We start from the raw sequence: 24,428 nt of genomic DNA on the forward strand, positions 1-24,428 counted from the left end.
ATAAAGATGGACTATTCCAACACCGGAGAAGTTATTCTCTCTAAAAAAAATTCTCTCTAAAGTAATAATAACTAAAGAATTATTCTCACTAAAATATAACTGCCATGACAAAGGTCTGGAATAATTTAAGCCCTTGGATCAGAAATTGTTCACTCTGATTTAAGACATTAAAAACAAGTTTAAATATTTTCCAATACAGTTGCCAATTTTTCATTAAGTCAAGGGTTCTGCTATTCAGTTAATAAATGTATAATAACATAGCCATAGAAGTGTAAAGTTTTACTTGCTGTTCAACTAGGGGATGTGCTAGGGGTTTTGTTATGGTCTTAACTTATACTTCTTATTTTACTATGGTACAACTGCTTTATGGACACATAACAGGTGGTATGAAAGTGTAATTTTATTGAAAAGTATAATAATTACTATCTTGGTAAACTGTAGTATTTATTAAACATTCAATTAATGGAGTGGCAAACTTTACTGAACAAGTAGAAATCCACAATTTTCAATAAATTTACTTTAAAACATGAAGAAGCCTCTGTGGTTCATTGTTATTTAGTATTTTACATCGAATTTGGAAAGCATTTTTAATTTGTAAGCTACAATAAAACAGACACAAAATCCAACTAATCATAACTTGGTTGTATTTGTATTTAATGTACATTAAATTGTATGTATTTGAATTCTTCCATATCTCTGCATATTTTAGGCATCAGAATATTTTTTCTATGTTCTCCAACTACACATAGGCTAAGTGGGGTTGTTTGGGGGAAGCCGCGCTAATGTGTTATCAACCACAGGTGTAGCTGTGATTGTTGAAACAAAGCCATACTTGGGTCATGTCACAGATTTTCATTTTAGTAATATATTCAACTCTTCTAGCTCAGCTAGTTATTCAGTTTAATATATAAAAATGTTTATTTTAGAATAAATCCATAATTCTAGAACATAAGCAGCCCCTGGCAACACACACACGCAGGTTGAGCAGTGAGCAGGGAAATGTGGATAAATCTAGGAAGGGCTTGTTTCCATGCTCTGTTAATACCTACCTGGGCATGGTGCTAGTGAAAGCAATTCAAATAAAGAAATAGTGCAAAGGAAAAAATGGTCACTGAGAAAAGGTAACTTATATTGAATTGCCTAAGCAAAATTAAAAAAAAAGAAGACGACCATGAAAATGAGATGCTGCCTGTAATTCTATTTTGGAAATGGTGACTATATCTAGTGATCTAGAAATGCAAGTGGAGACCTGGAGAACACAGTATATCTTGTTTGCTTCATGTCCCCTGATCTTATGTGCTGAAAAGTATTGAGTTTAAGTAGGAGCATTCAAGCCATCCATCCTGTTTTATAGAAAGTATTATTCTAAATTCTTCCTCAAGATAAGTACTTTGAAAGAAGAAAAACAGATCAAATCAAGTACTTATTCTTAATAAGGGAGACCATGCTAAAAACAGAAGCTTTATTGTTGACAGTAATATGACTATTCATAGATTATCATTAATTTGTACAATGCCATAAACATTATACTTTATTCAAATTTGAAATCTTTTAAGAATCTCAGAGTATAAAGTCTAAATCTACCAATGTATCAAGACAGCTTATGGAACTCCAGAGGGGTTCCTCCTTCTGGGAGCACCCTTTATCTGAGTTATTGAAGCCAAGGAGTCAATTTAATCTCCTTCCCCTTCTTCACCTAACTCGTGAAATTCATCATGAAATCTGACTAGTTTTGCCTCCTACACATGTCTCAAAAAGCTCTCAAATTTTTTATTTCTGAAATTCTCTCCATGACTATCACCAAGGTTAGAGTGCTAGTCCTCTCATGACACCTGCAGTTAATACAAGCACAATTGCTTCTCAGAATGGTTGCAATCTCCAGGTTTAGCCCTTTGAAACTCTCCTTTAAAATTCATCCTCTTTCTCACTGGCAGAAGGATCCACCTGCTATGCAAATATAATTCCCGTCCTCCACACTTACACTCCAGCAACACTGCACTCCCTTTTTTCTCATACACCCTGCGAGCCTTTGCTCAAGACCTTGTTAAGGCTTCAAACGCCCTCCCCACATTTCCTCATCATTGTTACTCATCATTTGGTCTCAGTTTGGTTTCATCTGCTCCAGGAAGCTAGAGCCTCAGGGCTTCAGTGGCACTCTATGTGTACCACTAGCTTATGTCCTCTCCCATCTCATCAGGCTATGAAGTTAGCAAGCCTATCTTGCTAAAGAAAAAAAAAAAGATAGTGGAAGGGGGCATTGGTGCTCAAGGAAAAAGCCCAAGAAAAGTTTGTTTTTGCTAATTATGCACTTAGACTTCATTACTCTTTAAGGTATTTATTTCTTAGACTCTATGCTGGATATTCATAAAATAGCTTACAATAGTACCAACTTTAAAACTATAAACCTGAGATTATTGATTAGCAGAACACATTACACTACATGGACAAACTTACTCTTTTTTTTTTTTTTTTTTTTGTCTTAAGAGAGTGTCTTGCTATGTTGCCCAGGCTGGACTTGAATTCTGGGGCTCAAGTGATCTTCCAACCTCAGCCTCCCAAGTAGCTGAGACTACAGGTATGTGTCACTGCACCCAGCTATGACATCCATATTCAAGCCTAACTTATCAGTCATACTTTCGATGAGGAACCACAGAATGTCATTACCTAACTTGCACAAAAAAAAGTGCCAGTTGTACTAGTTAATAATAACAAAAAGTAACACTGATTATATATCTCAGAATATTATATAAACCTCCCAGATTTGTCTATTAACGCTGGGCTCCCTCAGATTTTGCTCCGATTGTTTCTTGTATCCAGGCTCTCGTGGGATTCTGTTCGGATTCTTTTTCATGAAAAGTCAGTTCTAGGCAGTTTTGTTCTGAATGTATTTTTTTTTTTTTTTTGTATTTCAATAAAACTTTATTTATTTATTTATTTATTTTTATTATTATACTTTAAGTTCTAGGGTACATGTGCACAACGTGCAGGTTTGTTACATATGTATACTTGTGCCATGTTGGTGTGCTGCACCCATCAACTTGTCAGCACCCATCAACTCATCATTTACATCAGGTATAACTCCCAATGCCATCCCTCCCCCCCTCCCCATAATTGGCCCCGGTGTGTGATGTTTCCCTTCCCATGTCCAGGTGATCTCATTGTTCAATTCCCACCTATGAGTGAGAACATGCAGTGTTTGGTTTTCTGTTCTTGTGATAGTTTGCTGAGAATGATGGTTTCCAGCTGATGGTTTCCATGTCTGAATGTATTTCTTTTTAATTCAGCCGCACAACATATTTTATTCACAGAAACTATGTTCCTAACAAAAAAGTGGGGGCAGGAAAGTATTCAAAGTGTCTGTGATGCCGCTCAGTATGTCTATAAGGCAAAATTGTTCTTTTAATTTGAGAAAAAAGTGGCCAGTGATGAAAAACGCCACATTTAAATGATGAGAGTTCTTATTTATGATGGTTTTGCTTCTTACTAGTTGTTTGATTTTACCAAGTTATTTGATCTCTCTAGGCCTCAGTTTTCTGTTCTTTAAAATGGGCATATCTTAAAGTTGTTAGACAATGAAATAACATAACATTCTAGATGCTGAGATTAATAAGGTACCTATTAAATGCTCAATAATTGCATCTACATTTTTATCATCATCATAAAAAATATGTTGCAGATATTTCTGGCTGATATCAAGTATAAGCTTTACAAGATACCTGTCAGATCGTCCTCCCTCCAAGCTGTATCGCAGGTAATTCATACCGTCCAGGAACTGACTGCTGGGTAGTGAGTCATCACCCAGTTCTTTTAGGTCCTCAGGCCTAAGGTATTCTCCCCCATCACCAGTCATTGTGTCATCACCTTGAAACAATCAGAGGAAGAAGTAGGATTATTTGCTGAATGTATGTCAACTACAAAATATGATCATGATTGTGAAATGCATCAACATCATTGCCTTGATATTGATGAAACTGCACTGCACACTAGAACACAGAACACCAGCAAACAACTATACAGTGCTAAAACTTAGAGAAATAACATTTGATTCATTTTCTTAGCACTTACCAAGAAGAAGTAATCACTTGAATTTTAATTCTTTTAATATTAAGTTTGGATATCCCTTGTTGTTTACTTCTAGGAGAAAAAACTTCTAAGATGAATTCTAATTATAGATTTATCAAAACACAGGCATAGTCTGCTTTAGGATTAAGCCTACAGTACTTTCAGAAAAAAATATTAGTTTTATTAACATTTCAGGAGACTACATCTATTCTTTTTCATGAAAAGGTGAAGGGGATGGTTGAATACAGAATCTGTCACATAATACAAGCACAGTGCAAGCTGCATAGTATGGATCCCTTGCAAAAAGCCAAAAAGATTATTTAAAAACCAAAAGTTGGCTGGCTGCAGTGGCTCAGGCCTGTAATCCCAACCCTTTGGGAGGCCGAGGCAGGTGGATCATCTGAGGTCAGCAGTTGGAGACCAGCCTGACCAATATAGTGAAACCCCATCTCTACTAAAAATACAAAAATTAGCTGGGCGTGGTGGCGCATGCCTATAGTCCCAGTTATTTGGGAGGCTGACGCAGGAGAATTGCTTGAACCCAGGAGGTGGAGGTTGCAGTGAGCCGAGATTGCACCACTGCACTCCTGCCTGGGTGACAGAGTGAGACTCGTCTCAAAAAAAAAAAAAGTCTGCTTATATACTCTTTCTTTCCCCCAGATTCCTACCCCACCCCTACTCCCAAAAACTCCAGCACCAAATTCTGAATACTACTCAGGTTCGAGCATCCTGTCCCTCCTCAGAGTCTGTTTGCTTTTGCATTTCATCTTGCTTCTCCTAATTTGCCAGTTCTCACTGCGGTCTCTCAGCAGCCAAGATGGTCACAGGGAATAAACACAACTCAAAATAAGCTTTAACTTCTTGGTTCTTAAAAATGCACAAAACTCCTTAACAAAATAGGGCCTACATTTCAAATTTTCTTATTTCTCCCATCTATCTTTCCCTCTTGTTATACCGTGGTAGAGTGAGGAAGGTTTATAAGGGTGAAGAAAGAAGAGGTGAGAAAGGTAAAGATAAAAGAAGAGAGTCTGGCTGGAATGACTCCGTGTCTGAAGGAGCAAGACACAGTGTTTGATCAGGTAGAACATGCCAATCAACTACAGGAACCCAGCCTTCCTCTCTCGTGTGAATAGAATCTTATTAGAAGATAGAAGGACATTTGAAGAGTATATTTTTAATCAAATATATCAAAATTTTATGACTCTGGTGACAAGACAAAAATTTAAAGCCTCTGATTGGTCAGGTACAGTAGTCCACATCTGTAATCCCGGCACTTTGGGAGGCTGAGGCAGGAGGATTGCTTGAGCTCAGAAGATTGAAACCAGCCTGGGCAACACCTAGACCTCATCTCTACTAAAAATTTTTAAAAATTAGCAGGACATGGTGTCATGTGCCTGTATTCCCAGCTACTTGGGAGGCTGAAGTGGGAGAATTGCTTGAGCCCAGAAAGTCGAGGCTACAGTGAGCCATGATCGCACCACTGCATTCCAGCCTGGGCAACAGAGTGAGACCCTGTCTCAAAAAACAAACAAACAAACAAACAACCACCCACCTCTGATTACACTGAGTTCATGAGTGAATGTCCTTTATGTTCTCCCTTATTTTGTGCATTTTGATGGTTTTGTTATGATGCCATCTGCCTAAGACAGCTGCTAGGTTCAGTGCTACTTAAAGTGAATTTTTAGCATTTTTATGTACACCTATGGTGGCCCTAGGTATATAGCCAATGTCTTGATTATGTCTCAGTGAGAAATGACCCAAAGAAGCAAAGTCCCTAAATGCTGAAAGCAGTGTCTAAATCCTATCCCAGTGTTGGCATTAGCTGGAAAGTCACCTCTCTGGGGACTAATCTTGTCAGTGCTATATAAAATTTCTCTCAAAGACAGTTAGTTGTATATAAATCATGCTATTCAGTAATACATACCAGCAGTAAAAGATGGAAAGTGAATGCAAGCAGAAATTAACAGAATGTGAAAAATCACTTGGAAAAAAATTACCCAGGTTGGTCTATGACTGGAAAATTCTGCATACAAATCAAAGCTTTAAATGTATTTAATGAGCCCCTGAAATACTTTTCTTGCTTCCCTTAGTGGGTGAGAAGATTTCTGCTAGTGCAAAGCTGGCCCATCCCTGCCTCCAAAGCCTCATCCCCTCCCATCTTCCTAGATACCTTGTCTGCTAGGCGCTTCATCTTCAACCTTCTCTCCTCTGTTACAGATTCTATGGAGGTCTTTCCCCTTCCACGGATAAAATATCCATATTTCTGCAATCTCTGAAATATGGTAGCTTCTTTCCCAAACTCTTAGACCTTCTTTATTTCACATTCTGACTCCTCCTTGTTAACAATTAAACTTATCAAGCAGATGTTTGCTAATTTCAGCAATTAATCAGTGGCTGAGAAGTGATTTATTTGGTAAACTCTTCTCCTTGATTTCTCTGACACAAATCTCTCCTGGTCTTCCCCCTACATTTTTGAGTCTTTCTTCCCTGTCTCTACTTCTCTTAAATGTTGATATTTTCCATCTGCCCCTTCTTCTTATTTAACATATTATCACATGGACTTAGAGGTCCACTAACTATACACAGACCTGTATTGGTCCCAGACCTCTCTCATGAACTTTGTGTCTATATTGCAATTGCCTTCTGGACTTCTCCATCTAAATTTTCTGTAAGCATCTCAGATTTAGCATGTCCACAGCAGAACTCATCTTCTTTACCCATCCCCTTGTCAATATGCTTCTCTTTGAAAATTCCCTACATAAGCAAATAGCACAACTACTTCCTTGCCCAAGCCAAGCGGGGAGAAAAGATGATTTAAAATAATATTCAGATTAAAAGCTTTAGCTCTTATTTGTTTGAATAGAGTGCCATTAGACTTGGAAAGAATTTTGTACAACTCAGACAGCTTTAAGAGAATCATTATATACTTTCTTTGTTTCAACTTACTTATTCAATGTGAAAACAAAACAAAACCAAAGCAACCTTTAGTTTTTACATTATAGAACAAACCTAAAATGAATTTCTTTATTATTTCCTACACTTGGAATAACTTCCTTCCGATTGTTACCTATTTACTCACTGAATAGAATGATGATTCCCAGGTTAATGACTTAGCTTTTTCTTGTTGTTTTATTGTCCAATGTTTCCAAACAATTTTGCGAAAACTGTTTTGTACTAACTGTGAAGCATCAGTGTACTGCAGGCTTTTTATGTACAATTGATGTTTTGATGCCCGGAAAACACAGATTCCTCAGTGACAGTGAGTGGTGTATTTAACCCCTGTAGGACACAGGTGACAACAGCACAGGACTAACTTAAATAAAGTGGAATGGCAGCCAGGCACAGTGGCTCACGCCTGTAATCCCAGCACTTTGGGAGGCCAAGCCAGGTGGATCACCTGAGATCAGGAGTTCGAGAGCAGCCTGACCAAAATGGTGAAAACCAGCCTCTACTAAAAATAACAAAATTAGCATGGTGGCACACACCTGTAGTCACAGCTGCTCTGGGGCTAAAGGCAGGAGAACCTGGGAGATGGAGGTTGCAGTGAGCTAAGATCACACCACTGTACTCCAGCCTGGGTGACAGAGCAAGACTCCATCTCAAAAAAAAAAAAAAAACAACGTGGAATGGCTCCCCTTCCTGACAACCCCACACAATGCTGGCATGGAGATTCTCTGAAACGTTACAGAACCCACTCCCTCTCAAGCAAGTGTTATTCCTGCTGAGACATGGAAAAAGGGCTGAAACCTGAGATGAAGAGCCCCACTAAGCGTTAAGTGTTCACAACAGAAGTGAGCGTATCAAAGGAGAAGGCGCCCCTATATCTCATCCCAACATTCAGCCAGTCTGGAGTTCTCTTGATTGCCAGTACACGTCATTCCAGAGTACTAGCAGAGATATATGTACAAGCCACCCACTCATGAATTCATGAGAATAAGGCATACATAAGTCACAATTCTATAGGCATTTTGGTTATACAGATGCCAAAATCTCCGAGCCCCACCTCATCATTTATGGCTGGGAAGCCGAGTCAGTGAAGACAGGGATCAACTCATGATCCTACGAAGACTTAGTGGATTACCTTCACATCTTTGGTTAAATCTGGATGCTATAATTCTCTTAGACTGAATTCCCATTTCTGTCTTTTCCTTGCATTTCACTTACATATTCTTCCATAAGGATGATATTTATATTATGGCTGTGCTATTACCACACTTTTCATACTAGGTTTTGATTCCACACCCACCACTTAATAGCTGCGTGCCATTGAACAAACTACTTAATGTCTCTAGGCCTCATTCCCCCAAAATAAGCCTTTCCTTAACCGAAAAAATATATATATATATGGAACGATATCCACAGCCTGTGTCACAGGGATGGTATAAGGATTAAATGAGACATGTACCTAGCATTATGGAGGTTTCGTAAATGCTTTCTCTTTTCTTAGATTTCTGCTTCCTTCCAGGTTCTTCCCAAAAAACTCCTTCTATGTACCACTGCTGGTTAAATCTTTGTAAAAACAGGTTTAAATGTTTTCATCGTTAATTGAAATCTTTAAGGTATTGTGTTTCCCAGACTTTTCAGCAAAGAATTCAAACAGTCCACAGCTGAGCCCGGTATGTTTTCATGCATCAGCAAATCGAATGACTGGAGAATTCTGCCACTCTGTGTCTCTCTCTTGTACTTTCCTATCTCAAGATTTTCCCATACTGTTCCTTATCTAATCCCTAAAATCTATGCACCTGGTTATTACTCTCTCATTTCTCAGCACGTTCATGAGACGGTGTTAAGTATATGTAGCTCCTGATCTCCCCAGGTGGATATGAAAACCTGACAACACAGTGCCTTCCATTATGCTGCTTTTAATATATACATTATTTCTCTATATAGGCTTCCTAAGGCCTGCCTCATGCTCACCTTTGATTCCACTGTGGCACCAGTTACAGAGCTTTCCACACAATAACATCACATTTACTATTTGTTAATTGGATTCATGAGTGGATATTGTGGATTACTTTAATATGTATACAGCAAGTTAGCCTGATAGGATATCTCAGTGTAAGAATATCTCAATGTAAAGTCTTACCTTATGATTTTATCTTGAAGAACCTGAAGAAATGTCTTTATTTATCCTTAAAAGCTATTAGTATTAAACATAGTGGCATTCTTAATGGTAAGAGTTTGAATACTCTTTTTGGGTATCGACATACTATTGCTACTAATAAAACAATAGACTGTAGAGAAAACAGGGATTAGCTAATAATTTTCAAATACATGTGGCTGCATTCTGTCCACGTGGATGATAGCAGGTTTCATAAAAACATATTAACTTCACAAAACATTAAAGGGTTGGCATTGGCAATGTCAACCAGCCAATTTCCTTCACACTAATTCTTTCTATGAAAAAGTTACTATCAATACTCAAACAGATCCTTTACATGAAAATTATTCAACTTGAATTTTCTTCTGGGAAAGAAATATTATTAAGTTTTGGCTATTTCTAAACATGGACTTCTCTTACCACAAAAGATAATCTTGGTCATTCACCAATATTCTTCACAAACCAAGAATTCTTATCACCAGTAATATTTAATATATAACATTTTAAATAATGAAAGTACAGAATGTTATAACTCATCTCATTTAATGCAATAGGCAGATCTGAGAGGCTATTTTGTATAAATTTCTTTTATAAACTCAATATTAAATACTTTAAATGAATTAACTAATAGAATTCCCTAGCAATTATTTTGTAAATAAAGGGCTATTTTTAAATTAAATAATCACTATTCAATTTATCTGATTTATAAATTTAAATTTTCATGTAATACAGTTGCTTAAAGTGGTACCACATGTACTTTGGAAACTTCTTACTAGATAAAATATCTTATATTATTCATTTTTCCTTATATGCCAAATTCACCCTAAACAATTTTTAAAGGTTACTTTACTTCTATTCTTAGCTATATTTAAAAATCATATAACTATTAATATATTTTTAATCACACCTAAAATATATCATCAACCCAGAAGGTGATATAAACTGCATTTATTTCAAGTGGTCTAACTTAGTTATTATCATGTTCATGCTAGCTCAGTGTCGACTAACAAAAGAATTACTTTTCTCTAAATTTATATTCTAAGAAAAGATACTAGTTGTGGAAAATATTTATATAATGTTCACTAGATTATAATTATGTTAGCAGGTCTCAATAATAGTTGCAAAATCATTAACAGTACAAACAATTCATGACTTTAAGCTTCTAAGTTAATAAAATCTGCACACTCAAATGCACACATATACAATTCCACTCATATTACACATGCTATTTCAAAAGAAATAGATTAGTGTTAGGCACACAGATTTAAGCAAGTTGTTCTATCCAGTTAAGAAAAATTAAAAGCAAAGAAAAGTTTTCACTCCAAAAATTTCCTCCAAGGGTACCTGAATCACTAAGTGCCTCCCCATCAATAAAGTGGTCACCAAACTGTTTAAGAGCTGTTCAACATACAAGTAGAGATAAGAAAGATGATTCCACAAAACAAAATACGATATGCATATAGGAATGCTGAGAACTAGTTGGCAAGATAGAACACAAAATTATACTAAATATTTGGAACTGCTGGCTTTGGGAATACCTTTGAATTTACTCAAAATAATACATTGATCCAACATTTGTTCATTCTTGTCATAAATTCTTATAAAAGCTGAGAAAACTCAATACCTATTACCAATAGGTGATTTGACAGGTTGGTTCTAAATAAGGACATCTCAATGTGAAGTTTTATCTTATGATTTTATCTTGAAGAACCTAAAGAAACATCTTTAATATTTCTCTGTAAAAGCAATTAGTATTAAACCTAGTGCCATTCTTAATAGCAATAATTTTTCAAACATACATTTTCATATATATATATGACAGTAATTTTTCAATCATGTACAGTGGATGAATCGCTGCAGTATTGAAACTTGGTCGCGTGGTTTTTTTCTTTCTTTTTTCTATCTCCTCATAAAAAAATGCTTTAAAAAATTGTATGTGCTGCTTTCATGATTTTTTAGTAGCAAATTTTTTTTTTTTGGTACAAGTGGAATATTACATGGAAATTCAAAATACAAAATGAAGAAAAGTCAGCTACTCTAGTTGAAGTAGAGATAGGGAGCTGGACACCCTATTGGCCCATCTCCAGCTCTAGCCCAATGTCACACACCCACTCCAGACAGTCCCCACTGCTCCTTTTAGGAAAGCAGACTTCCCGGGACTTAGGAAGCCATTGCCTGAGATCATTTTTTATCAACTCTAAAATTATAGGGGGGATATTTTCTGACTTAAATAATACATTCTTCTGTTGAATTTGTACTACTTCCTGCTGTACTATTTTTAAACCTTCTCTAAGGCTCTTTTCCTCTGGGCTTAAAATATATTCCGTATCTATGAACCAACCAGAATACAGAGATCTCTTGGCTGAAGAAGAACACTCCTTGATGGAATATACTTTAAAGTCTTTACTTAAAGGCATTTGAATAAAAAAAGATTTTTAACATAATTCAAACATATTTAATAATAATTGTGTTAATATATAGCTATTTTAATACATGGCCAGTTTCCAGGTTTTCCCCTTTTCCAGTCATATTATTTAATAGCCATTAATTATAATGCTAGGAAAAAGAGATAATACCAGAAAAAAATATACTAATCAGAACTGCTCCTTGGCCCCCGCTGCCACGGCAAAAGTAAATGTATTGAAACAAAGGTGAAAAAGTGACTTTAAATGTTAAGATTCTGTCATCCACATAACCAGCTTGGTCTCTGAAAAAAAAAGGGTGACTTGCCCTTGTGTAAGAATATGACAGGTGTCATAGAAGATTGAATAGAAATCTTACCCTCTTCATCAGAAACATCAAGAACCTCAGTCATCGTCTCAGGAACATTTAGTTTGTGTTTTTCTGTAATAGTCTGGAAAAACAAAAATCATTAATGTTCAAGTTGAAACCAAAAGTAAACAAAAGATGAAAAGCATCACATAGGAGGCCACGCTCAACAGCAGCAGCAAGCCATTGAGCCTTGACTACGGCATCTTTCCCACGTGTATATTTTGGAAATTTGCTTTCATGAAAACTCATTTGTTCTTTTTGAAGATAAATGATCATTTATGCCAGAGAAGTTGTACAAGAGACAGTTCATTATTTTGAGTTCTCATTTGAAAAATAAATTCTTTAGCAATTGTATTATTAATAATAATTAGTTGTATTGAGAAGGCAGATTGATGTTTTCAAAGCTTCCCTAAAATGAACTAAGCGATGTTTCCAGAAAAGCTTTAAAAAGAAGCAATGAACATACGCAATGTATTAGAAGGAAAGCCATTAGAAAAGAAGCTGTAAATAATGTGAAAGATATAAACTATTTGGGCAGAAAATATGACACATCTTTTCTGGGATCAGAGAATCAAATCATCTCTTTAATATTTCACTGGGTTACAGTTCTGGTTTGTTGCTTATTTGCCTTACGCAATAGCACTCCAAGGTTGTCAATCCACTGCCTTTCGTTCCTAATGTAAAGTGTAAGGTTAGGAGACAAGGAACTGAGTCTAGCTGCCTGGGTTCAAATTCTAACTTCATCACTTGTTACTTATAAGGCCTTAGCAAGTCCCCTAACCTATCTGTGCCTCAATTTCCTCAACTATAAATAAAGGATAGAAAAGTACTTCATAAAATGGTTATGAAGATTAAATGATGTAATATATGCAAGAGCTCTAAAAATAGTGCTTGGCATATGGTGGCACTCCATAAATATTAGCTAGCATAATTTATTATGATTATTGTAACTCAGTATTAAATGCATCTTAAAAGTGAAGAGCCTCTGGACTTTTATAATCACTCATGCACTCAAGGAAAATTCTGAATGTCTACTGCATGCTTGGCACTATTTTAGACATTAAATGTATCAGTGATTTTTCAAAATAACAGAAGTAAGTTAGACATAGAGACAAATACTGCATAATCTCACTTATATGTGGAATCTAAAAAACTCATAGAAGCAGAGAATAGACACCTGGTGGTGACCAGGTGTTGGAGAAGGAAGGGGGAGGAGCATTTGGGAGATGTCGGTTAAAAGATACAAAATTTTAGTTAGGAGAAATAAATTCAAGAGATTTATTGTAAAACATGGAGACTACAGTTAATAACAATGTACTGTATACTTGAAAATTGCTGAGAGTAGATTTTAAGTGCTCTCATCACAAAAAAAAAAAGGATATGTATGTGGAGGTAATCGGTATGTTAATAAGCTTGATTTAGCCATTCCACAATGTGTGTGTGTGTGTATGTATGTATCAAAACATCACGTTGTATACCATAAATATGTACAATTTTTATTTGCCAACTAAAATAGATAAATAAAAGACGTATGTACCCCCAAAAAACATAAAAATACAAATCTCATGATTTTGAGCATCACCTAAAGACTATTGAGTCTCAAATTCAAACCTTCAGTTTCTGTAGTGAAAATACATTAAGGGCATCAATTGACACTGTCATGGAAACTTTAAAAGAAAATAAATCCCTTGACATAAGAGTAACATCTTCAACTAAAGCCATCAAAGTACAAAAAATAGGTTGTCTAGTTGTTTAAGCTTTGACAAAGACATTAGAGAATTGTTTGAATGGCTATAATGAACCTATCATCAATTATTTTCTTTCCAAAAGCAGTAGATAACTTCAAATATATTTACAAAGAAATTCACTGGTTAATCAAATTTCACTGAGCAACTCTGACTATATACATATATAATATCTGTGTGTTAAGGGGAAGTGATCATAATGTGATACTGCATGAGCTTTTTGGTGGCTCTTCATTTTCTTCAGAAAACTGACTAAACTGGCTCAGAAGAGCCCTGTGATTCAGTAAAGAGGGAGAGGTAGCAAGGCCTCATCTCTCATTCCATGCTACGATCGTGTTGAGCTGCCTTTATTTTGACAGGTCATGTTCTCTCATGCCTCTGACTTTTTCCACATATTCTTTCATTTACCAGAAATCTCCTTTCCCCTCTTCTCTTGGCTCAGGTTAGATGTGACTTTCTTGGAGAAACATTCCCTGATCCTCCCCAGTGAATGTCTTTGTTTAACTGTGTTTATCTGCTGCTATGTACTCCTAGAGCATCGTGTGTGCTGTGTCATACACTACGCACTGTGTGTGCCCTCTCTGCTTATCTGCCTCCACACAAGAGTGTGAGTCATTTAAGAGGAAGATTGTTTCCACAGCACCTGAAACATAGCAGGAGCTTCTCAAAGTATATCAAAAACTTGGTAATATCAAATTATGCAAAAAATAAATTTAAAATCCACATCATGATGAAATGGATTGTCTTTGGGTGGAATTTTAGTTAAAAGACAGGAAGACACAAAGAAAGTAAAGAAAGTCTCCTGCTACTCACATGAAGGCACCATTGGAGACAACAGTTGTAAATTCAGCTTGCCTGCATATTTCTAGAGATGTTTAAATAGTTTTATTCAGTGTCTTATTCACTGAAAGCAAACTAAATGCTGCAGGAAAAACAAAAGTATCCACCCAAATTTTTGGAGAATAGTGGTGGTTGATAAATATTTGTTGAATGAACAAACTCAAAAAGACTATTATAATATACAATTTGATTATTATTTTATTATAAATTTTAATTTAGAAATTTAACACCAATAAATTATAGCCCATGTTCTGGATCAGTAGTATTCAACTATAGCTACATATTACAATTATTAGAAAAAATTTTAAAAATATTGTTGCTTGAGTCCCATCATGGACCAATTAAATCAAAATCCATAGGGATTGGGCCCACTATAATAGGGACCAGGGTATTTTTTAAAGGTTCCTTAGGTGGGTTTATTGTGTAGCTCAATTTGAGATTCATTTTCCTGTATTAGGGAAAGTGTATACATTGCAGGAAAATGATTTGCATTTAAAATATAACATAGAGACTACCCTGCTATGACACCTTATTCAACTTTTTTTTTTTTTGGAGATGTCGTTTCACTCTTGTTGCCCAGGCTGGAGTGCAATGGCGCGATGTCAACTCACTGTAACCTCCGTCTCCCGGGTTCAAGCAATTCTCCTGCCTCAGCCTCCCGAGTAGCTGGGATTACACGTGTGCACCACCACGCCTGGCTCATTATTATATTTGTAGTAGAGATGGGGCTTCATGATGTTGGCCAGGCTGGTCTCGAACTCTTGACCTCAGGTGATCTGCCTACCTCAGCCTCCCAAAGTGCTCGTACTACAGATGTGAGCTACTGCGGCTGGCCTTTATTCAACTTTTTGGGAATACTTAAAAATGTGAAAGGATGTCTACTACATTAGACTGTATTAGAAAGTTAATTTTTGCAGAAATGTTTTAGAGTATTTGTCCTTCATAGTAAACATTTCATAAGGAGATAATTCTCTGTTTGAAAATAATTGCTGGAGATACTTTTCAAATCATTAAGTTTCATTGCCTGGTCATCTCAGTTTCTATTTTCAGGTGCTGATAATGGACTATATTTTCTTTGTACTTATTTGTAAGAGTGGAAATAATAATCTACTTCAGTTTGGTAACTGAATGCTATCAGAATTATCAGCAAATATATGTGGCAACAGAAAAAGTAATACACTGTGATCACATTGGTGACTGATATTTTTCTGTATAGATATTAAAAATGGCCTCTATATACAGTGTCGTAAATATAATACCATTTATACATGAGAAGGTATTTGACCTTTAGAAGGCCATCAGTAAATATTTGTTGAATGGATGGCAAATAAGTAGTCCTACATATGTATAATGTAACAAGAAATGAATACATATTTTACTTTTAAACAAAATGTCCTTTGAAAACTTGATTATTTAAACATAAACATGGTTTTATGCAACTACCTCTGAATAGTACATAGAGAACAGAGCTATAATGAAATTATCATGGACATCTCTTTCAGCCACAGAATCCAATATACTATGGTCAAGATTAGAAACTACTTTAGAAGTTAAAATGAATAGGATACTAAGTACAAGATTAATTGGATATAATTAAATCAGATAATATGGCAAAATAAATAGCATATAATAGACGGAAGAGAGATTTAATAATGAATTTATATTGTTAATCACGATATGAAAAATGTAGAAAATAAAGTAGGAGTTTTTAACATTCTGCTTTACAAATAGTAGTCAATATCTGATTTGTTCTATGCAAAAGAAACTGTGTGTTTAACTGATCTTCACTTAGCCAACCCTCACTCAGGCAATCCTCCTGGTCAACAATTGCATTTATATCACATAATCACTAAGCCACTACAGCATACTGAGTAATCTTGGTTATGATGCCACCTTTTAATGCCCACATCCATGGCTTTCATCAGTAAAGTTCAAGCTAAACTTGTTTTTGTTTCTAAACATATTTATACCAATCATACATATTAATATAACTTTAATAACTAAATTGAATATTATATAAATACTGTTTTTTTCCCTAGAAAAACTAGGGTAGATGCTTTTTAAAGTGCCACCACTCCTGGCTAATTTTTGTGTTGTTTTATAGAGACAGGGTTTTGCCATGTTGTGCAGGCTAGTCTCAAATGATCCACCATTTTGGGAGGCCAAGGCACCTGCCCACCTACTACTCCCGAGTAGTCCCTGTTACTCTGGAAGCCAAGGTGGGAGGATCACCTGAGGTGCAGTGAACCATGATAGCACCACTACACTCCAGCCTGAGCAATAGTTTGAGATCCTGTCTCCAAAAAAAAGAAAGAATAGGAAAGTACACAGGACATATAAATATCATAAAAGCATACACATTATAGCATGTATATATACATAATATAATATGTATTGATATTGTTTGTGCAAGAATGGCAATTTAACTTCTAACCGATGACCTATATTTGCAGAACAATTTTGGCTCTGCCTCAAAAGGTGTCAAACGACTTTACAAGTATTTATTGTATTGCCATTTTTATGGCTCCTATTTTTAAAATTTTTAAATTTTTATGGATACATAGTTGTACATACTTACAGGGTACAAGTGATATTTTGATATAAATATAAGTATAATGATCAAATCAGGGTAATTGGGATATCCATCACCTCAAACATTTGTCATTTCTTTGAGCTGGGGAAATTCCAAATCCACTTCTCTAGTTATGTGGAAATACACATTTTAGTTAACTCTAGTTAGCCTGTTGTGCTGCCTAACACTAGATCTTACTCCTTCTATCTAACTGTATTTTTGTACCCATTAGACAACTCCTCTTTATCCCCTCCTCCCCCGATTTTCTTGTTAACTGACCTGTGGCATCAGGTAAGATTTAGGACTTAGAATATTCACATTTTCTGCAGTTTACTTAAATATTCCCTAATGATCAAGTAATAACATAATATAATATTTTTATTTTACTAACTTATTCAGTAATTTATGGTCTGCATACCAATTATATGCAACATAAAACAAAATCACTTTAAGATTATACAAATAATAGAAATAATTGATGATGGTTGATCAATTAGTTGAAGGGTGAGTCATATGTCACAGTTCTTCCAAGCTGCATTAGTGAACTGGCCTTGCTGGCTTCTGTCGCCAGAAATGTGTCTCTAGCATTCTGATATCCATTCTGGCAAACATATAGTAATTGTAATCCCAGGAGAATGCTAAACTGTCTCATATTCCCTGCTGCATCTCACAAAGTAAAGTTAGAAAAGCAAAGGTTAAGGAAACAAACCACAATTCCAAAATGCCTCAGAAGTTTCTACAGAAGTGGTTTTTCCTTTACAAACTACTGTGTTACTCTGGTCTCTACACGATGACTTTATTCATACTTTGGGGTAAAGAACTCAAAAGGAAGAATAGGAAAGGAAACTTTCTTCGATCAAAAGGACTATATGGTTGCTCACATGGCACATCACACAAATCCAATACATGTAAAATTAATATGTCAGTTGTGCAGGTGTAATGCAACTGTTGCATTTAAGCGATAACAATATTAACATTTTTTAATTTAACTTAACTATTAAGTTGTTTATTGCACTATCATCAGTAGTTTCAAATTATTTTTAGTGACTGTAGATTTTAGAAAATGATATTGAATGTGAAACTCCACAAAAATCAATAAAGAGCACTATTTAAGTGGCTTTCTTTCTGTTGAAAATTAGGTGAAAACAGGTTCTTCACAAAATTCCTATTAAGCTATTTTCAGCAAAACCAAAGTCAGTTATATCAGAGAGGTTAAGAACATGGGATTTAAAACCTGACAACCTAAATTTGAAGCTTAGATCTGCCGTCAATGCCTTACATATTTTAAAACTTAAATATTACTGTTTTTTAATATCATTAATAACCCATTGTGTGGAAAAAATATTATGTGGGAAAACCATGATTGAAAATCTCTTTCCAAAGAGAGGAAGTTTATTGTAAGAAGACTCTCAGAATAGATGAGAATAAGTCTATTCTTCCAATCCTTACCCCAAAATTCCATTTCACAAAACAATTAAGATCACAATTATAAGAGAAACCAATTCAAAGAGCAGCAGACAGTGAAGAGAGACCAGCGTCAAAACATGTAACCACTAAAACTATCCATTTAGATAACAGAGTTACTTGTTTAGTTCATGTGGACAATGATTTCTTAGTGTCCTAACTGAAAGCAGAAATGCTGTTATGTTTTCTATTTTTATTGGCTTTTCATCTAGAAACTTGAATTCTAAGTATAGTGACTTCTGATGGAGCAATGCTCAGCTACAGAATGTAGAGAATAATAGTTACCAGAAAAGAAAACTCACAGAGGGTTCCAAAAGGAATTTCCATCCCCCTGTCTTCTCCAGATCTAGATGTGGTAGAGAGATGATCTTGTGTCTGATTTCTGACAAGGACACTGACAACTTATTCAGAGACAGCAATTACAGTATTTAGAGACAAACCAGAGAATGCTTATTTGCTCTTCTTTTTAAATAGAGATCTTTGTTTGAAGTCATTCACCTGAGTAATATCTACAAACCCAAGATCTCTTTGAAACCAGACACATAAGTTCCATAGTTCTGTTGTGTAAAATATGAATTTATTTTCTTACCAAGCCTGATTCTCGTTCTCTACTCTCATGACACTGAAGTTGCTGGTGGGAAGGAGTAATGTTTTCACCACTGATAACTCTTCAGCACTTAGCACAGAACTTAGCACATATTTTATGCCCAGTAAATAATGAAGGAATAAATCAGTTAATGAAATGAATGGAAGCAAAGTAGGTACAAGATAACAAGAGATACAAGCTTGCCATCTAGTGATAACTTGGTAAAATAAACACACATTATTCCCAGAGCAGGGAAAAAGTAATAAAGTTGAGAGAAAACATGACTTCTAATGGCAGAACAGGTGTGCTTGGCCAATTTTGCCACTAGAGGCTTCATGTATTGTGATGTACACATTGTTTTAAAGATATCAGATGAAGTGGTATATATGTGTAGGCCCTTAATATGAAGATATTCCTGGTATAAGAAACCATAAAGTAAGAAAAAACTATTAAATATAGTGACCTACAAGTATGGTGCCAGGCAGTGACAAGACCTGTTTTTCTCTTATATAATTTATTAAAGCTACACTTTAAATCTTTAAAAATATTGTGGTGCACTGGCCAAAGGTTTTAAGATTCTGCCTCAGAAAACAAACAGTGCTATTTTCTCCCATCTAAATTCAGTTTGTGTCTTGAAGCTCATTAATAAATCATAGGCCACTCTGCTTAAAACTGCACATTAAACCAACTGTATTCCATCACTTCGATGTATGTCAACAGGAACGTACTGTCAGCCTGAAGAGCAAAATTCCTTTCTTTTTCCTCACATCTGTCCAAAAAAACAAGCATTTCAAACTCTATATGCATTTTTAGTTTGGAGCATTTACTAGAACCTCCTTCAGAATTATTTATTCATTTGTGGTCTTACTGTCTTTGAAGAGCTTCTCATGTCTTACTGTTCCTCTACTTTTCTACTTTACGAAGATAAATTAAAGAGCCATTCTTTAATTCATGCTTAAAGTAGAAAGTGAGTGAGTGAATAAATGCAAATGTAACAGCACTTCCACTTTCAGGTAGGAGCCCCCTCTCAAGAGGCCTCCTTTAAACTTTGCTCCCACTGAATGGTACAGGAGCATTAGGACTCAGTATTAGCATGGTCTTTAATCTTCTAGAGTTTCTCTAGCAGAGGCCAGTAATAATCACTGATTTGTCATGAAGAGTCAGCAGTTGTATTCAAAACAGAGAAAATAAAAAATTTAAAAATATATGTTTTTACTATACAGGCACAATTTAGCTAGTAAGCACAAGGAATTCTCTTTTTGAATTAAAAAATAATAATCAGAAATAAGATGCAAAGTAAGGATGAACTGCTCTCACTGGGAGTTCATGTGATCCAGTCGTGAGCACAGTGTTGGGAGGAGCAGGGTCTTTCCAGAGGCTGGCCTGACCTCCTGGCTAAGATAAGAAGTTTGCAGTGGAGTGTGGTACCGCTTTGCCAGCGGTAGGTGTCATACACAACTAAAGGAAAAGGGCAGAGGAGCCAGAAAGTAAGAAACCAGTCACAGAAAAAGGAATTAAATATTATAAAACTATATTCACACATTTTATAGGGATAGATGCTGAGTAAAGGAAGCTGAAGCCCTGTGTTCCTTGTGTGAATTCATTTACTTCTGCATACTCCTATGTATGTGCTACAATACATTCAACAAAAAGAAGTTCAAAACTAAAAGCCCCAAACATCTTGTGAGTGAAAAAGTACTGTACGTGTATTTAGTTTGAAAACGAAGATAACAGGGCTGAAGCTAATCAGTCACTTATACTCACTGTGGTGGTGGTGGTGACCTCCTCGGTCACAACCTTCAGGGTGTCGACCACGGAGATGTAGCCCAAACGCTTAGCAATCGCCAAGGCAGTGTTGCCATTCTGAGGAGAGAGTGAAAGAAAGAGAGTGAGAAATAAGAGAGAGGACTGCGATGTGAGCCAATGAGCTCACCCGCTGCTCTGCATGAGCCAGCATTTCCTTCCAAAACAAGGCATAGCTTAGGAAAATCACTAGTTTTTACCATTACGTCTAAATCTGTCTTTGTAACTTCTTCAGACTATAGCCCAGGTCACCATGGTAACACAACAAGCTTGCATCTGCTTGCTCTTTTTAATAAGAAGCACTTGACGCTTTAACCCTAAGGTTGTCAAGTATCTTCTACAAATATTGTATTGCGCTTAAGAAAGTGCCTCACGACGCCTCCAAAACCTGTTAGCAAGTACCAAGTACACTCATCCCTCATCAGAGGCCAGTCCATCTGCTGCAGGTAAGATGTTACCGTAGGGAACACGGTAACATATTTAGCTACAGCTGTGCAGAAACTCACTGTGCAGCAAAATAACACAAGCAAGCAATTCAGGCTGCATCCAACCCAGGCCACTCGGGATCCCAGTTCGTTTAATTGCACCGCTTAGTTTACATTTCAATGGCTCCACAACCCAATGAGCTTTGTTTAAGCCAGCAGCTCCCTTACTGTGCTCCCTTAAGAAGGCGAAGGGGGTCAATTCGTGCTCACATCTGAGAACCAGCTGTAAGCAGAGCACGTTCCAGCAGCCCAAGCGGAGGGCCCCCCTCTCCAGAGAGAGCCAAAGAGTCAGGCTGACTGCTTTTCCTCCCAGGGCAAGCACTTCTGGGGAAGTCACACTGACTTCTGGAAAGTCTGCCCAAAAATCTGGGGCTTTCCAGAGTCCAGGGGGCTTATTTAAAGAGGAGGAATCTGACCTCACTCAGCTCAGACACGAAGCCACCAGGTCAAGAGAGGAAAAAGAAGAAAGCGTGGTGAGGGGCAGTGGCGTCTGCCTTACCGCGGTGGTGGCGTTGGGCTTGGCCCCATGCTGGAGCAGGACGTTGATGATGTGCGTGTGACCCTGCTGCGCGGCCTGGTGCAAAGGCGTGTAGCCGTTCTGTGGAGGACAGTGGCGGCGGGCCCAGCACCCGATTTGCAGAGGGAGAGGAAAATTAGGTTAGCCTTCATTGTGAATAGTCTTATTTACAACAAAACCATCACGGATGCTTTATTTGGAGCCCAAGATTATCAGCAGCCCATTTCTCAGCAGCAAACACTCCCTCACACCTTATGGTCTGCTAAGCAAAGAGAAGAGACCAGCTGATGAAACAAGCTTAACAGACTCCAAATGATAAGTATTAATACATTTTAACCAGTTAGCATTAAAAAGGAGGGCTCCCTTAAGAAGGTGAAGGGGGTGGGTGCAGTCGACTTCTGCTCACATCTAAGCTGGGAGGAGAGATTTAAAATAAGAAAGAGCATTATCACTGTGATTTCTTCCCTGGGAAACAAGAGTAAAATTGTTTTTAACTGAAGGCTGCAGACGGTCATATAAACCACTGCTTGTTCATCATGACTCTCCCAATTATTAACCTTTGGCTTAGCTTTAGGGATTCTAAATCATTGAAAGTAAATCTAAATCCTACATTCCTTTCCAAGAACAGCTTTTCTCCCCATTTCAGACATGATGAAACTGAAAATAAGAAAGTTAAGTAATTTCCCCACAATCGGGCGAGGTTCAGATCCTGTGCAGAAGACCATGACAGCCAATGGCCACCAGACAATGGCTATTATTTATTAAAATCCACCTGCTTCACTTCTCATAAAATGTTATCTATATGTTTCAGACCCAATTGTCCTGGGCTCTGAGTGGCGCTTTCATACTCTAAGCTTTTAAGTGTACATATCCCTTTCATCCAATGTCACTGCTGCCCTATAAGCAACATACATACTTGCTTGTCCTGTCTACTATATATGTGGGTGCTACATGATTTCTTCTATAAATTCACTGCACTCTGTCTGCCCATAGGAACATGCCCATACGTATCAGGGTCTACCTCAGTGTCTCTAAGTGTGGCACATCCTCAGCTCTCTCATGTTGGAAGTCTTACATATCCTTATAAATCCCTACAATGGGATGACCCCAGGAAACCTGAAAATATAAATCAATTACAGGGACTCCAAGAAGCCTTTGGCTATTACAGGGACTCTGCTGTCAAATCAAATAATCCACGGACGTTTAAGGAGAATACACTAGGTGACACTTCTTTTCGTAAAAATTCTTCCTTTTCATTGTGTTTACATCCATTAAATCCACTGAATTTAGTTCATCTCTTTAGTATCAGCCAAGTTAATTCATTCAACAGCATTTACTATTCACACACTATGTGCTAAATAACTTAGCATGTAAATTAATAAAATAATATATCACTATAATATATAAATAAATGTAAATCTCTATAAATATATGTAAATTAATAATGCCAAAGCAACATTCTTGCCCTCAATAGATCAGTGGACATTGTGGCCACAAAAATGTTCCCCAGCCCTGATTTAATCTAACCTTTACCTGAAATCTCCAGTGAGGATATTTGCCAGGGAAGTCTGGAGCAATTCAAGTGTTTACATAAACATTTGGTTGATTCTTAATCCACTGTCATAGGCCCATCTGGCCAGGAGCTCTAGACCCAGTGCTACCAATTATTTGCAGACCCTTAATCCTCTCTAAGCCACAGTTTTCTCCTCTGAAAAATGAAAATGGCCAAGATTTCAAGTTTGATGAAGGATCAGGTAAGTTGCTCTTGAATATGTTTTCTTTTCTAGCTTTGAAAATTTTAGCAAACACTGTGGTGTGTGTTTTTTTTTTTTTTTCTTTTTTTTCCTCATCGAAGAGCTCTATAATCTTCAGTGTCTTTATTTTCATGTGCTGTTCTAAACCCTCTTCACAAATTAAATATATGATTAACCAGGTCTGGTTTGTCCCAAGCTGCTGTAACAGGGTTTCATTCTAATTTTAAGCAATGAATGTCTTATAAAACAAGTTCATTCTGCCAAATCTTTCATACCACATCATGAGAGTTTACAGAGTAAAGTTAATATATATGTTTACATTTTTAAAGCAATGAATCCATTTTTAGTAACTACAGCTACACATAAGATATGAGGAAGAAAACCTAATTCCTTTCCCAAAGATGCCATTTTCATGTGAAAAAAAATCTGAAGAGTTTATTAAAAGACTGTCTTTTGAGGTTTGTATCTATTTCCCTGAAGATATGTGGTTCCAAATGTAACAGTGCAAGCAACTCAGTTCACTTAAAAAACAAAACAAAAAAAATGAAATGATAAAATGTGATTTTTCTTTCAATCAAATCTTCATTCAATGCAGGTCAAACTCCAGGGAGACCACTGATATTCTCTAGACAATATAGTGTTTGCCTTCTAAATATTATAACCATTTAAACAATGAAACATTTAAAAATATGATAAGCATTTTCAAGCCCTGCCAACATCTTGCTAT

General features: G+C 36.4%; 1 protein-coding gene across 50 annotated transcripts in view; it reads right to left on the reverse strand.

Moving 5' to 3' along the window:
• The window catches only part of ANK2 (ankyrin 2), a 584,559-nt gene that overhangs the window by 69,265 nt on the left and 490,866 nt on the right, over positions 1–24,428 (reverse strand). For 29 of the 50 annotated variants that reach the window (XM_031664041.1, XM_031664034.1, XM_009207442.3 and 26 more), the window contains 4 exons: positions 21,930–22,028; positions 20,907–21,005; positions 11,945–12,017; positions 3,717–3,861 (listed from right to left, as the gene is read on the reverse strand). In XM_031664041.1, coding sequence (XP_031519901.1) covers positions 3,717–3,861; positions 11,945–12,017; positions 20,907–21,005; positions 21,930–22,028 — 416 coding nt within the window. Of the gene's footprint in view, positions 1–1,049; positions 1,062–3,716; positions 3,862–11,944; positions 12,018–20,906; positions 21,006–21,929; positions 22,029–24,428 lie in introns of all 50 variants that reach the window. The other 21 variants (XM_031664042.1, XM_031664035.1, XM_031664039.1 and 18 more) reach the window with 1 other exon arrangement.

The sequence above is a fragment of the Papio anubis genome, chromosome 3 (genome assembly GCF_008728515.1).
Source record: "Papio anubis isolate 15944 chromosome 3, Panubis1.0, whole genome shotgun sequence".
Taxonomy (NCBI): domain Eukaryota; kingdom Metazoa; phylum Chordata; class Mammalia; order Primates; family Cercopithecidae; genus Papio; species Papio anubis.